Here is a 14,913-nt window from a genome sequence, read left to right as displayed (position 1 = left end):
GCCATTTCACTTGTTTCATTTCTCAAGTACAAAACTTTAACAGTGATATAAATGAGGACATCGACTCCGAATCATACTCGTTCATGGGATTATATTATAGGCAAGCACTTTCCTAGGCTATACCGCTCCTCCCACCCATTGAAAACGTTCACTGGTATGTTAAGTTTGCATCAGTTCTCATCAGTCGCCCTAGGCCCTTACCATATTCTCGCATTTGCTATGCTCCCAGACTCAAGCCCTCAGAGGATGGAAGCGAGGCAGAGACGCTGCTGATATTCATTTCTGAATTATATGGGCATCAGTTTGCCATCGACTACACAATGAGCGTCAGAACAAAAGTTGGGCTTCCTGCGGTGCGTCAGACTTTGTTTTCTCCCAGTGCTCTACTGTATTTGCATTAATTTATCATCCTGCACGCCCCCCGAAACGAGATGTCCACTATCTATCTTCCCATCGAACTGCATCACCCCTCTGCACAACCTGTGCATTCTGAGATCCGCTCACCGCGCATTCTCGGCGTTCTCGGATTTTGATCGTTCAACAGTCGGAGTCCTGAGGTGTCGGTGTAGTCTCGGGCGTCGTTATGGTAGCCGGTTCATGCGAAATATAGACGGCGTTTCCAATCCACGTTCCCACTCAGGCTACCCTACGAATGTGAGTCAACAGGAGGGCATCAACTGCATGATGGATTCAGTGTGGCACGGTTTGAATCGGTTTTCATTTGGATGAGCGTTGATGGTGTGCTTTGGTAGCTGTATGACCCGGTGAGTTATTCCCTCAACTTCTTCAAATCGCCAACTTTCTGACGGTGTGCCAATGGAATGTTATCGCCTTCAGCCACTGTACATCTGAGCATTATTTTCTCTTATCTCCTCTCAACGCTCTCTTGAATGTTGCATCTTCATCATACATCAATCACGGAACCTCACGTCTCTGGTGAACCTCTCATCACCGCACCAACTCCAGGATACAAATCAAACATTCTGGGCTTACCATTTCTGGCATCCAGATGATACGATAACCCAATTTTCGAGGCAGAGAGCGAGAGGGTGCGCATGAAGCGACAGATGACCTAAGGGTGGGATGAGATATTGAGACGTATGCTCGCTGAGAGGTATTGGTAGTCAGAGTAGGACGAGAATTTATTTCGTCATGCGAATCTCCCTATTTTTGACGGCTGACTTTTCTGGTCCGGTGTCATGCCGACGCAATGTGCATTTGCTGAGTGACCTTGGATGAGCTGTTATGCTCTCCGGGCCTGTGCTAGAGAGGCGAAGAGAGATGAGATGACGGGCTTTCCGATGGTCGTACCGTGATCAGTATGTATCAAACAGATGAAGTAATACTTGGTTGCTGATGCACGTGTAGCAAAAACATCTCGAGAATAGCATCGGAAACAAGGCGACAAGATCACGAACAGTTCTTGATGTTGTTCGACCTTTTGTGGAGTTCAAATGTTTTGCTCGTTCAGATGTTTTACGACCAACATCTACGATGATCCCCTGGATTAATTTATCTTTCCTCATGCAAAAAAATATCCACTTCGACCAATCAAAGCAGGAACAGTCATCATCTCCCGATCTCGTTTCGCTGATCTACTTACCGGATGGTAGTATAACTAGCATGAATGCCATCGTCATACGTCCACCAAGTTCGCCTCTCACCCACGCCTATTCTCTACCAATATGACCTACGTCTCAAATGATCCCACTTGATGGTCGGGCATCAATGCATATCGTTTGGACAGCTATTTTGTAGGTTCGTGGAGAGCAGTCGGATGTTGAAGCTGACACAATCTAACATTGGCTGTGGTTTCGCAGTCGCCACCTTTGTTGCAGTGATGTATGATTGGGGTGAGCATGATGACATTAAAAGACAGCTGACGTCTTACGATTATTTTCAGCACTTACATTCGGACAAGAGGTATGTTGATGCTATAACCGGAGCAGCCATCTCGCTGAGAATGGTTTTATAGGTGGAATTGATCTGGGTGAGTAGAGTCTGGTGTCAGAGGAACACGCATGAAAATACGCTTGATTCCAGAGACAACGATGGTCCGTAATGACAGCCATGTATCTCGGCGTATGTAGCTTGTTGGTCGCAGTCGCCATGTTTGCTGACTGGAAAGTATCCTAGGTGCGTTACCTTGGAATCTTACACGTTGCGTATGTCCAGAACGCTACACACTCGATGTTGTGCTAATTGTCCATCTCTCATAACCAGCCTGTACATGCTGGGTATGTCTCTTTAGTACATTCGCTGTCTGTGCTTATTCTGACCAACGACATATAGTGAATGTCCCGACTATCTCATTGACAGATACGGTGAGTCTTCTGCACAGATGCTTGCTATTCCCGTCCAATTAACCGTGGTGCTCTGTAGCAGTGGGTGTGGTTCTTTGCTAAATTCTTGGTTTACTAATGACTGCTATACTGCCACAGATGTGAGTCTGTTTGGAGTGTGCTACCCGAGACCGATCACTGACCGGATTTGTCAGGCTGGAGTATGTCCACCGTATGGAATTGGATTGGTGTTGTGGTATTTGCGATGTTGTGGGGTGAGCTTTGCACTTGCGAAACCTCAGTGATATTGACTTGACTGAAACATGCTGCAAGTCATCATCATCGCTCGGTTGCATGCGATGTACCAAGGATCCAGAAAGATCCTGATATTTCTCATTGTTACCTTCCTGGCTATCAACGCTTTCGATGCAGTGTCTCCCATAATGACAACGATGCATAATTCAGGGGGTGGGTTCAATTGTGAATGAACAAACGTGCATTTGGCTCATTGATGGTTACCAGAAGAACTCATTCTCTCTGGCACTTATCTGTGCCAGTTTAACTATTCGGAATATATCCCACTTCTTACGTCTATGGCTTGGATGCTCAGCACTGTATGGGAGGTCTTCGTGCTCTGTCTCGCAGTCTGGATTGTGGTAAAACACTTCCGTGAACTACGACAACATTCGGCAGGAGGGATTATCGAGGACTGTTTCACGGTGTTGATGAAAACTCACGTGGTTTACTTTGCGAGGTAAGCCCATATTGTGATTATTGTTCCTTTTTTTCCACTGACGGGTCGGACGTGGTAGCTTTATTGTTGTTTCTTCTCTCCATCTCACTATTGATTTATATCCAACATTCTTCACGGTATGTCAATCTTTCACTTGCCTATGCACACTACCACAATTTATCGATTCTACAGAGCGATTCACTGACCCCTCAGATTATTTACTCATGGTGCGGTATTGGGCACACTTTCAGAAGGACAGCCAGATGCTGGGGAGAGAAGGGAGGCAGACAACCGTCGAGATGGAATCGCTGCAGCGATGTGGACCGATTATCTTGCGGAGCGCGCACGTCGGGGGCTGCTGTAACTGTAGAATAGCCTGCTATACAGTTTTCATAGGGATCGAAGTTCAAAGTACTAGTACGTAGTACACAACAGTCTATCATGTAATTTGGTAAACGACAATGAATGTATCATGCATATCCACACAGCTGGCGCCGCTTCTGCTCCAACCAGGCACGTCTTGTCTGCTCATTTAATGAGCAGAAAAGGACCGCCTGGCTCTCATGATCCGCTAAATAGTTAGCGATAGCCAGCTGCTCTTCAACACTTTCAAAAAGATCGCTGTTAGCATATTGGTTGAGGAGGGCGATAGCCTGCACGAGCCCGGCCATTGAAACTTGCTGGGGTGGTGATGGTAACTGCTGGGGGGCTGACAGCCCCATGTTCTTCTGCATCTCACGAACTACAGTGACAAGATCCTTCATACTTTCCGCGCCTTCCTGCTGAACTTTCAGCGTTGCAGATGGAGGACGACTCCGTTTCGAGTGACTGGAGCCTGCAGCGCTTTCAGGAGAGAGTGCGCTATATTTGCGCTTTGCTCCACTAGTATCGCTGACACTTGTCCATGCTCCCACTGAGGAGCCAGCAGAGTGAGAAAGATAGGTGGATGGGACAGATGGTGAGATGGATTCCGGATCCATACCCTGACTTGAATTTGCACTGGCCAGTAAGCCTGTGTCTGGAGTGCGCATGGTGGTGAAATTACGGTTAGGGGTCTGGGGGACGATAAAGCCAGTGGTAGTAGATGTGGTGGGACTTGGTGTGGGATTCAAGTTGAGGGCGGCACTAGTACTGGTGGAATGGGGTCGGAAGACGTATTTGCCTTTCCCCTGACTAGAAACCAGCTGCTCCATAAGGGCGAGGTGGGAGAATCCTTTGTTCCTGAAGGGCTTTGCGGTGGGATGGTGCTGCCAAAAGAGATGACATTGAGTACATGTATTAGAGCTCCTTTGTACGATACTCACCTTGATGTATCTGACCCAGACGTCATCATCTTTCAATGCAATACCTGCCCCATTTTCATCACTCCATGTGAATCCCGATGTATTCTTGATATCAACTACAGCATTATACAATGTTTTCAACTAGAAAGATATTGCACTGATGTTAGTGCCAGCGCCGATAAGAAATTTGAGTTCTTTTATGTAAACATACCGATGTCCATTTGTTCTTGCACACTGTCCCAGTCTTTACTGCACCCCTTTGATCAGGGAATTTCTTCTTCAGATCTTCTGCTGCTGCATTGAAAGCAGGTGCCTTGAAGCCACCATCACCTGAGGAAGAAAGAGCGCCCAGAAGAGACTCAAGCAATGCTGTTTCCTCCTCCTTTGTCCAGATCGCAGCAGCCTTGCGGGATGTGCCAGTCCCCTCAGCTTTCTTATCAGCAGGACCTTGAGACCGAAGGGAGCGTGTAGAACCTAAGTAGTTGACCACCGTGACCGAGAATGATACCAGCGACGCAACTGTCGCAGCTGCCCCAAGACGTGCGGGTGAGTGTTTTGCGATCAATTCTTTGTTTGTTGTCGCCATAACTGATGAGTGTCACTCAGAAACTAGTTCGGAGAGTGTACACGAATCGTTCGGTTGCAGACTTTGAGAAGCTGTGCAATCGACTTCCACGTTGCTCCGCATCCGAACTATGTATACTGCAGCCAGTGCTCTACATGTATCTCGATCCAGACCGCATTCCTGCGAAGTCAACTCCAGCCGCTGCCACTGATATAGAGCTCGTCTACAGGTCACTTCTCGCGATTGTTGCAAGTTTGGATTATATCGATGGTTCTGGTATTGGCTCAGCAGTTTTGAAACAGCAATATCTTATTTCCGCCTGGAACCGTGTCACTCCCTGGCTTATCTTCTTTCATGACCAATTCATCATGTGCAGAGCCAACTATCGACCCGTCGACAAGATGGCTGCCATCAGACTTGTTGCTACCTTACTATTTTATGTTTCGACCATTGGTGACAAGCGCGGCGGAACCACATTGCTTACTACTCCTGCCCTTTATCGCCCGATCGCAGAGTTGTGGTTGTTAGCCTTGAAAACCAAAGACAAAGATGTAGTGTGCCTGTCATCGCCATCCGGCCCCGCTCGCACCACTTCTTTTCGAGTTTGCGGCTCCTTTTTGGTTTCAGTATGCGTTTACGACAAATCCTTTATGACCATACTACTCGAATTGTCAGGTGGCATTGACGCCGTCACTTCTGCAGCTCTGAATTATGTCAAGAGCTTACGATCGATGGCTAAGGACCCTGACATAGTCTCCAATGCTTTCAAGCTCGAGCTGCTTGTACCAGTGTTTTCGTGCTGTATTGGAATTATTGCAACGATGAGCATGCTCGATGCGGCAATACGGGAAGCATACGTCCTTCGGCAGTCCGTCAAAGAAATTTTCTGGGCTCTCCGTGTTCTTCAGTCTCTTCCTCTGGATAGAGAGCATATGGCGGAGGCCCTTGCCCCAAGTTTTACGTACCTGGACTTTCTCCTTAAACGTGGCGACGACCCTGTATCAGCACTCCATCAAGCTCTTTGCGCGCACGCCTTCGAAACAATAGTACATATAAGTCCTTCCGGACCCCTGGAGGTGAAGATAGTGGAGACGGATCCTCGTAGGATCAATGAGGCTTTTTTTAGGATCTTATTCAGATACAGTCTTGACGACAAAATCTTGTCCTACGTCTGTAAACATGTGGACGCCTGGTCTAATAATCTCGGACCAATTGTGAGACAGGACGAACGCCTCTTGGATCTGTGGTCCAAAGTAGAGCAGACCCTTCGATTATATGGGACACTTAGGTCCAAGGCAGAAACGATATGGTGGCCATCACCGAGTGAAAGGAGCTGGGTTCTACAGGTCAGTCACAGACTTTATTGCTTCATTCTTGCTGATTCGTCGACATAATCCTACCAGTGTTACTGCGGTGGTCCCGCAGAAGACATTCGCTTCAGGCAATGTGCGGGATGTCAGGTTGTACAGTATTGCTCAAAGCGATGCCAGCGTGATTCCTGGCACAGTCATCATAGGTTGAGCTGTAATATTTTAAAGGCAGCTGTCGGTAAGTCTTCTCGATAGATGTGCGCATTGTTTCCACTGACAATGTACCCAGGGTCATCGACACCGCACCGCATGAAACGTAGTCTGCGTCTGCTAGCCGCTCTAGAAGTGGCCCATATGCAACGCAAGTGGGACAATATTTGGAAATTGGCCACCGCTGCGCAGTGCGAATATCCGAAAGATCGAGAACGACTTGTGCTCGAGCTCGGTCTTGATAAGAACGACGAATCGGTTCGACCTCTTCGAGACTACCTCTTCCTGTTCAATGGGCTCTCTGAAAACGAGGTCTTGGAACGCATATCATCGGCTCCGAGGGCCCAACATGAAGGACTATTCCTTTGTTCGGTCATCACGATACACGATCGATATTGGTCGCGGCAAATTTTATTCAGTCCGCGTATGGCATTAGATATGGAGAAAATACAGCCGTAACGTTCAGGATGTGTGAATTCCTGTACATTGTTTAGCGGAACTTGCTTGCGTTTGTTCTTTGTGTCGGGTCGTGCTGCCGGCCCCGACAGGGATGACGCAGTCATATCACTTCTGATTAGTAGTAAGTAGTACGACGGTTCATTAATCATTGCTTTCTCCAGTCGCCCTGTTTACCCCTCACGCACTGTATATGTAGTACAATTCAATTGGAGCTATTTAGATATTACCTCAGAGTGAAGTCTTTTGGGATCGTAGACCCTGTGTCGGACATGATCAAATGACCAGCTTCAGTCGTGAGGAAGCCGAGGCCAAGCATTCATGGTCAATCCGATTCTTTTATTTTCCGCATCACGATTGATCGCGTACCGAGAACGAGATGACAGCCTGTAAATGTGGTAGCCTGATAGCCTAATTGACAAAGTCACTCTGTACGCTACCGAAATGTTTGTAAACTTGAAGTCAATTGTTTTCTAAATAGGGTTCGTTCGTCTGTCGAGATTGGCCACGGTCGTATCCCAGCATTAAATGGATCTCTAACATTAATGGTACAACCGGACACATCGACTTGACTGAAATCGATTTCAGATTCGAAAAATAAGTCAAGGTCACGTGCGTGAGTTGATGGCCCAGAACGCGTCGTCAGAGTCACGAATTAACCTGGTCCACAACCGCCACATCAATCCAGCATCACATTAATGATCAATACATTTGCACCACATTCATCGACCATATATATGGCAAGAAGAAAGCAGACATCTTCCTTATCCTCTTAGTTTTCTCTCCCTCACTAGCTCTACTCACAGAACTCAGTCAGCGCAATCATTGAACACCTAGCATCATGTCTCCTGCTAGCAAGACAGGCACATCGTCTACTCTGCCACGCGCTAATGTACCAAGTCAAGGTGGTAGTAAGATAGAGAACAGCCATGGGGCTTCCGTCGTCAGTGAGAACATCAGCATGGTCAGTGTCCAGTATGTACCTTTCTTGCTCTTATGGAGTACCACCTGACGTTCCCATCAAGGGTTAAGGAGGTCTGGCCATGGATTCAGCGGGACATAGAGCAGGCCAAGCAGTGCAAGGCAGATGCCATGCTGTAAGCCCTCATACAGTGCGCGTCTTGCGCCCCAGAGACAAAACAGCCCGAGCTCCTGCAAAAGTGCCTGAAGGGAGCTCTGCCTGTTTGCAATGGACAGGTCTCCACTGAAGGCATATCCTCTTCAGGCATCAAGACAGCACTGAAAGAATAGTGAGTGCTCCTTCACTGATCAAACACTTCCACGCTTACAATGATTACAAACACATGTTCAGGAATAGAAAACAACTTCTACAGCCCTTTTATTGACACTACAAACATTGCACTCGCTTGTCTTGAAGAGATCAAGATTGATGGGATGCACACTCCTGTCTCCACCGTGGACATGATCTGCCTGCAAAACGATATGCCCATGTATCAAACCCACCAAACGGTGAGATCAAATTGGAAGCCTGACATCACATCCTTTCTTTGGACAGTACATATGCATCCTTCCAGGATAATAACAGCAGCAAAAAGACAAATGGAAGGACAACCAGAAGGATGATACAAAGGATGGTCAGAAGTGCAAGGCTCACATGGTCAAGAATGCAAAGCCAAAGCCAAAGAATCTCCTCTGGAAAGATGTTCTGGCTTGCATTGAGTTCAAGAGAAAGACACCAGGGAGGACAAAAGGGATTAAGCCACCGCCCTCTTCGTATACAGTAACAGACTATGTCCCTACTAAACCAGGATATCTGCCAGTGGATCATCTGAAGGTTGAAGTGCCTTAGCCAGGCCCTTCGCAGTCCCCAGCAACACAACCTGTGTCCAATACTGCGCTGATTTGATTTTTGTATCCAAGATTAAACTGAATTAACCAAACAGCAGTTCAATCTTCTGGCCTCACTGCTGCACAGCCTGCCAAGGGTGGATCCAACTCCAAGCGCAAGGTCGCAGACACTTTGGAATCTACCACCAGAAAATTTAAGGTCAATCCTGACGAGCCAGATGTGACTGTCCAGACGGGTCTGTACACTGTTGAAATGTTTGCGGCCAATCTTGCCATCAAATATCTGATCAATTTCATCATTGTTGGTGGGTTCGTTCATCTGTCGAGACTGGTCGTACTCTTACCACTGCTTTTTAGACAATGTGATCTGGACCTGGTATTATGATCGCCAGGGCACTGTTCAAAGCTTGGGCATTCAAGATCTCCTGTGATTCATGGTGCTGTTGCTTGCGTTACAACACCTCAAGGTTCGTGATTGGGGCCGAAACAATAACCTCCTCCCAGTTCAAGTTAAGGGGAAACAATGCCACAAATTGAAAATCAAGGATCAAGATCCTGGAATGGTAGATCTGTTGTTTCACACCAGCCATAGTGAAAGAGTGATGCATCACAGACTACAAGGGTGGGCCACACACACACACCAACGTGGTCCCTGTCACTAGCAAAGTGCTCACTAAGAAATATGGCAAATTCCAGGATGGAATGGTGGCCCAGATATTTTGGAGAGAGGCGAGTTGCACTAGCGAGCTGGAGATCTTGAAAAAGGTTGAGGAGATCGCTAAGAGGCACACAACTGTCCAAGACCATGTTCCTGCGCTCCTTTGGCACCACATGTTCATGAATCCCACATCTGCCATCTGAGAAGTGCTCAGTGTTCTGGAACCCAGTATGAGCCATGTGCTCTATGTTCTTGTATTCTGAGCTCTACCCCATCATGAAGCTTCAGGACAAGGATCTTTTCAACATATGGCGTCAGTGTATTTTATGTAAGTGTTTCATTGAATTTACGTGGATCACTGTTGACATAGCATGCAGGCCACCTTACTCTGTGGAAGGAAGGGGTCCATCATCGAGATGTCAGCCCTGGAAACTTGATGCGGTACTGGAAAGATGGGAAGCAGATTGGCATTTTAAACGACTACGATCTATTCTCATTGGTGGATGACCCAGGACCTCAGGGCAATGAATGCACCAGCATGGTACTGTTCATAGCGCTCGATCTGCTCACTGAAGAGGGTCAACATGGCAAAGTGAAACACCTACATCGCCATGATCTGGAGTCGTTTATGTATGTTTTGCCTGGATTTTCTTGCATTACGAGAATGGAGTCTTTCTACCACAGAGATTGCGCCCCTTCGATGAATGGGTGACCTTAGACACTGTGGCATGTGGCGAGAAGAAGTACATTTTTCAGGGTCGTAGAAAGCTTCCCATGTGCTTGCCCACAAATCCACTCATGTGGTGTTTCCTTGTAGCCTGTTTGAAGGTGCTTGATGCAGAAGCCTATAACCGACGTGCACAACAATCGGACTCGCCAACAGAGGTTGACGAACTCACCGACACCGAGGAATCAGTATCAGACATCAGTAAACCACAAATTTCTCCCCAGATAATGCCTATTTTGACAGTTTCACACAGTTGCCCACAGACTCTCACAGAGCAGACAGCGCTCACAAAAGTTATATAAGCACAGATAGATATTTCACACAGCTCTGACAGGACGTACAGGCTGCACAGCTATCAAGGTTGCCAGTGTGAGCGCTGTCCCAGTTGAACGCTGAGTGACTAGCTTTGAGTTGAAATGCCAGCATACTAAATAAACTTAAATTAGACTAGTATAGTGTAATGAGTTGTTCTATCAAAAACTCTACATAATGCACGGTAAGGTAATACAAAAAACATTGTGCGATCATGAAATACTACACCATCCCACATCAATCCAACTTGATAGTGATGTTTTGACCGGCGGCCTGCAACTTGATATGAGAACCTGTGGTTTGTTGACTACAGTACATGAATATTAATGTATTGGAAGACTTACTATGCAGAGACACATGGTGAGAAAGACCGTGTTTTTAAAGGTGATCTGCATGCATCCTAATCTGACGTCTGCCTTGTCAAGTTTGCGCTCGGATATGCTGGATTTAAACTTTGATAGAGTCACCATAACTTCATGCTCACGGACCACACAATCAGCCAGCAATTTCTTGGCTCTGAATACCTCTTGTCTGGCTCTCACGAGTTCCATGAGTAAGTTGGCTTCAAGGTCTGTATCTTTGACAGTCTACAGGTACGTTAGATGATAGATGATGGTTTCTGGTACAAATAGCAAGCCACTTACCATAGAGCCAATAGCATCAGCAATGTCGTACAATTCCATGAGAGCGCGGTCGTGGTTGCCAATTTTCACCACTCGGAGACATGGGTGGGCACTGGCTACATGCAAACCATAGCACCGAGGACAGCGAGAAGGTGCTGTGACTGAGGTGAGGATGTTGTTGTGAATGCCAAGGCGGACAAGTGGGGTCGACTCAGACATACTAATATGATATTATAATTATAGGTAATAATGCTTGTTTGCAGACTTCATTTGTTCTATACAGTAGGTTCAGGGAAATCTGAGCTTGATTTGACGTCACACAAGGTATTGTTCTCACACCTATACATTCTATACTTAATGATATGTTTCAGTGTCCATCGTGCGGCAAAGGCGGATTCAAAGATGAGGTCGCTGTGGCCCATCATATGAATCAGCCCCGCTCAGGATGTAGCACTTGGCTACATGATATAATACGGTTGGACTCTGTGTGAACTGAGTCTATGGATGTCGACGATGATGAGCTCGGTACTCCCAATGATTCTCACCACCTCACAAATACATATGAAGACCACAACGGATCTGGAGGCTGGGATGAGGATGCTGGAAGTGGTGCTAATTTAAATGAAGGTGGTTTTACCAGCAGTGTTGATGAAGAAGGGATATCACCAACCAGTGACTTCATCGACTGGTTCCCCGGAGCTTCTTGATTGTATGGAACAGGTCATACTTTCCTTGACTTATTCAATTCAGACGAGAACAGCGTGCACCATGCAACTAATCTTTACTACCCATTCAGTGGCCGGAAAGATTGGGAGCTTGCGTCATGGCTACTTCGCTTGGGATTAAGCATGGGGAAGATAGATAGCTTTTTGTCACTTGAGATAGTAAGTACTCAATATCTTCAATTGGTAGAGTCTAACAACATACATAATAAGATCCAGGGTCTTCCTCTGTCATTCTCATTGGCCAAGGAACTGCAAGGCAGAGCAGAAATGTTGCCAAGTGGTCCACACTGGATGTCTCAAGTCATTGAGACAAAGCATCTGACCAAATCACCTGTCATATTATATTGGCATGACCCTTTGGATTGTATCTCCAATCTACTCAACCATCCATCCTTTCACGACCAGTTAGACTTTACGCCTTGCAAGGTATATACCACAGCACAGCAGCTGTGCTGTGTGTACTCCGAATGGATGACAGGAGATGACGCTTGGACAATGCAGGTGCATATCTTTGTTTGTGCAAGGCGCTCTCAGTACTTATCATTTTCGACACAGTCGGCTCTACTGCGAGGTGCGACATTACTTGGTGAAGGTACAACAATTCAGATGGTGAGTCTGAACAATGTTGGGTCTTGCAGAACCTAGCTGCTATTTGACCCTAAAGGGTTTCTGGACCAGGCTCAAGGCTCAGAGGAGAGAAAATATCATGAAAAACTGCTGAAGACTCAGACTCATACTGATAACTGGTGAAAAGATGATTTTCTTATGTAAGCTACAAAAGTGCCAACATAAGGTAAGGTAAAAACAGTCTCTACAAGCCCAGCCAGAAATGAATCCCTACATCGGGACCATTCTATCATCCGACAAGACAAATGTATCTATGATGACGGGTGACAGAGTCATGCACCCCCTCCTCATCAGCCTCACCAATATACCCATGTCTATCTGACTCAAGACATCATTTAATTCTTTCGTGCTCACTGCCCTGCTCCCCGTGCCAAAATTCCTTCATAAAAAGAAACGCATGTGTGGTGTGCTGGAGGATCATCTAGTCCATCAATGCTTGGATCTTGTTCTAGAGCCGCTTAAGTGGGCTGCCCATGAGGGAATTATGCTGTCAGATCCCATCGGGCATAGTCGCTACTGTTTCACTCCTCTTGCAAGTTACATTGTTGATACTCCAGAGGCCATGATGCTGGCTACCATTGGTGGTAAAACTTCCCCAGTTACCATGGCCATGTTCAAGCAATTTGGCGACCCTTTCCAACACGAGCCTCGAACTAGTTCAACTACACTCGCACAGATCACTACTGCCCATAGCAAGGTTGATTCCAATGACATTGAAGCTTTCTTCCACGAAGTGCAGAAGTTTCGTTCAAATGGTGTCGACAAACCTTTCTGGCAGGACTGGCCCTTTGCCAAACCATCACACTTCCTCACTCCCGAAAATCTCCACCATCTTCACAGGAAGTTTTACGATCACAATGTCAAATAGATCATATGCACAGTTGGGGAAACAGAAATTGATTTCCCCTTTTCAGCATTGCAGCCTGTGACAGGGTTTCACCATTTTTATGGTGGCATCTCAAAGCTGAAGCAGGTCACAGGGTGTGCCCAATGTGATATACAGCACTCGATTATCGTGGTCAGTGTGGATGCGGTGCCTAGTGCTGTGATGACTGCTGTATGAGCTTTGATGGACTTCCGTTATCTTGTACAGTCGCCATGGATCGATGATCGTGACATTGAGCGTATTTCCACAGTGCTGGCCAAATTTCACGCCAACAAACATGCAATTACAGCTGCTGGGTTTTGTCGTGGGAAGCGCAACAAGCCTATCAATAACTGGTATATCCCGAAGATAGAGCTCATGCAGAATATAGCTCCCAGCATACGTAACACTGGCATCACCATGCAGTGGAGTGCAGACACTACGGAGCACGCACACATAACTGAGATCAAGGATCCCGCACGCTCAAGCAACAACAATAACTACAATTCACAAATCTGTCATCACCTTGACTGTGCAGACAAATGTCGTCGTTTTGATCTTGCAACAATTCTATTAGACTTGAGGCTGCAAACCAACCTGGACCAACACCTGGACATTGATAATGACGTCATTGATTTTGATGTTGACGATGACGATGACCTCTCTGCAAACCTCTTGTCCACAGTCAAGTGCCCTGGATATGCACGTCCAATCACTAACTACTTTGCAATGGCAAAGGTCCTCCAGCACAGGAAGGTTGGGACAATCCCTCTGCCATTATGCACATTCATTGTTGGACGTATGGCCTTTCATCTTGCCTACAGCCCGTTAATTAGGGCCATCTCCATCGACAATGCTGCCCTTAAATTCGGCCTTCCCGACTTATGACCAGCCTTCGCCGACTTCCTTTGTTGTGAAGAGACTCACAGGTATGGTCATATTCATCCGCTTGGAGGGGCTAGGAGGGCTGGGTCCAACACTTCGCTTCCATTCGAGAAACTACAGATATGGTTCAAACTTCAACTTCAGGATACGGAATTTCACGATACCACCCACATGCAGCCTGCACAGACCCTAAACTGCATACCACCTTCTGACATCTGGCCCTTCGGTCGGTATGATACTGTTATTGTCAATAACGAGGATGGGCACTCATGGCCTGCTGATGGTCTTCGCGGTGATTGATGATCCTCCACTATGCCAAATGCTCTCTAACTCTTGAGTTCCTAGGCCATGCCATCGCTCAAATCAGGCTTATTTTCTGTCCAATTAGAAAGATGAATACACAGGGGGCTTGGAAGGATCGCTTCCTCACATACGTGCAACGCTTCAACAACAGCAGTGAGCGCGAACCAGCTACGCACCCACATCTGCTCAAGAGGGCGAAGCGATCAAATGGGACTCGCATTGGTGATGTTATACCAGTCACTCAGCTCAGGGCACCTGTTAATGTTGTCCCTCACTTTGGCGCAAGTGCAGACCCTCATCTCACTCAATATAATGGTATGGAGCATGCATCAGAATTCTGGCTCAATAAGTACTGGGACAAAAATACTTTCTTCCCTCTTTCGATGTAGCCATGCGATTTTGACCTGTAATCAGCCTGCTTTTGCCGACTTTGTATGAATATCGTGTATTTATAGTTAGACTGCAGCATTAAGCAATGTCCGAGTCTCACCATCATTGCCCTATCCCTTTGTTCCCTCACTGAGTGCCAATTATGCCGCA

The 14,913-nt window shown here is 46.7% G+C and overlaps 6 protein-coding genes across 6 annotated transcripts; 5 read left to right on the top strand and 1 right to left on the bottom strand.

Annotated features, from left to right (window-relative positions):
* Positions 1 to 1,714: 1,714 nt before the first annotated feature.
* Positions 1,715 to 2,770, top strand: HD556DRAFT_1535458 (uncharacterized protein; the record flags this gene model as incomplete). Its single annotated transcript, XM_041309600.1, has 8 exons — positions 1,715 to 1,754; positions 1,821 to 1,853; positions 1,904 to 1,923; positions 1,976 to 1,990; positions 2,224 to 2,237; positions 2,293 to 2,324; positions 2,498 to 2,557; positions 2,616 to 2,770. 8 exons carry the CDS (start codon positions 1,715 to 1,717, stop codon positions 2,768 to 2,770), a joined length of 369 nt encoding a protein of 122 aa, XP_041161841.1.
* A 148-nt stretch (positions 2,771 to 2,918) lies between these two features.
* On the top strand, positions 2,919 to 3,501 carry HD556DRAFT_1360558 (uncharacterized protein; the record flags this gene model as incomplete). Its single annotated transcript, XM_041302612.1, has 3 exons — positions 2,919 to 3,036; positions 3,095 to 3,152; positions 3,208 to 3,501. Coding segments are annotated over exons 1-3 (265 nt in total), but the record flags the coding sequence as incomplete, so codon positions are not given.
* Positions 3,502 to 5,018: 1,517 nt separating this feature from the next.
* Positions 5,019 to 9,079, top strand: HD556DRAFT_1441630 (uncharacterized protein; the record flags this gene model as incomplete). Its single annotated transcript, XM_041306333.1, has 5 exons — positions 5,019 to 6,209; positions 6,267 to 6,411; positions 6,463 to 6,750; positions 8,744 to 8,953; positions 9,006 to 9,079. 5 exons carry the CDS (start codon positions 5,019 to 5,021, stop codon positions 9,077 to 9,079), a joined length of 1,908 nt encoding a protein of 635 aa, XP_041161839.1.
* A 606-nt stretch (positions 9,080 to 9,685) lies between these two features.
* HD556DRAFT_1234671 (uncharacterized protein) lies at positions 9,686 to 10,018 on the top strand (the record flags this gene model as incomplete). The annotated part of the gene is made up of 1 exon (XM_041297680.1): positions 9,686 to 10,018. A coding segment is annotated over one exon (333 nt), but the record flags the coding sequence as incomplete, so codon positions are not given.
* Positions 10,019 to 10,582: 564 nt separating this feature from the next.
* On the bottom strand, positions 10,583 to 11,187 carry HD556DRAFT_1441629 (uncharacterized protein; the record flags this gene model as incomplete). The annotated part of the gene is made up of 3 exons (XM_041306332.1): positions 10,583 to 10,618; positions 10,690 to 10,932; positions 10,990 to 11,187. The coding sequence occupies 3 exons, from the start codon at positions 11,185 to 11,187 to the stop codon at positions 10,583 to 10,585; spliced, it is 477 nt and encodes a 158-aa protein (XP_041161837.1).
* Positions 11,188 to 11,330: 143 nt separating this feature from the next.
* HD556DRAFT_1431393 (uncharacterized protein) lies at positions 11,331 to 14,762 on the top strand (the record flags this gene model as incomplete). The annotated part of the gene is made up of 11 exons (XM_041305011.1): positions 11,331 to 11,415; positions 11,689 to 11,852; positions 11,904 to 12,210; positions 12,265 to 12,279; positions 12,521 to 12,591; positions 12,649 to 12,824; positions 12,978 to 13,077; positions 13,189 to 13,377; positions 13,414 to 14,012; positions 14,115 to 14,362; positions 14,416 to 14,762. 11 exons carry the CDS (start codon positions 11,331 to 11,333, stop codon positions 14,760 to 14,762), a joined length of 2,301 nt encoding a protein of 766 aa, XP_041161836.1.
* Positions 14,763 to 14,913: the final 151 nt, after the last annotated feature.

Source organism: Suillus plorans, assembly GCF_016647745.1.
Source record: "Suillus plorans strain S12 chromosome Unknown HD556scaffold_19, whole genome shotgun sequence".
Classification (NCBI taxonomy): Eukaryota; Fungi; Basidiomycota; class Agaricomycetes; order Boletales; family Suillaceae; genus Suillus; species Suillus plorans.
The sequence above is the reverse complement of the archived record's forward strand: the minus strand, read 5'-3'. Positions and strand labels throughout refer to the sequence as shown.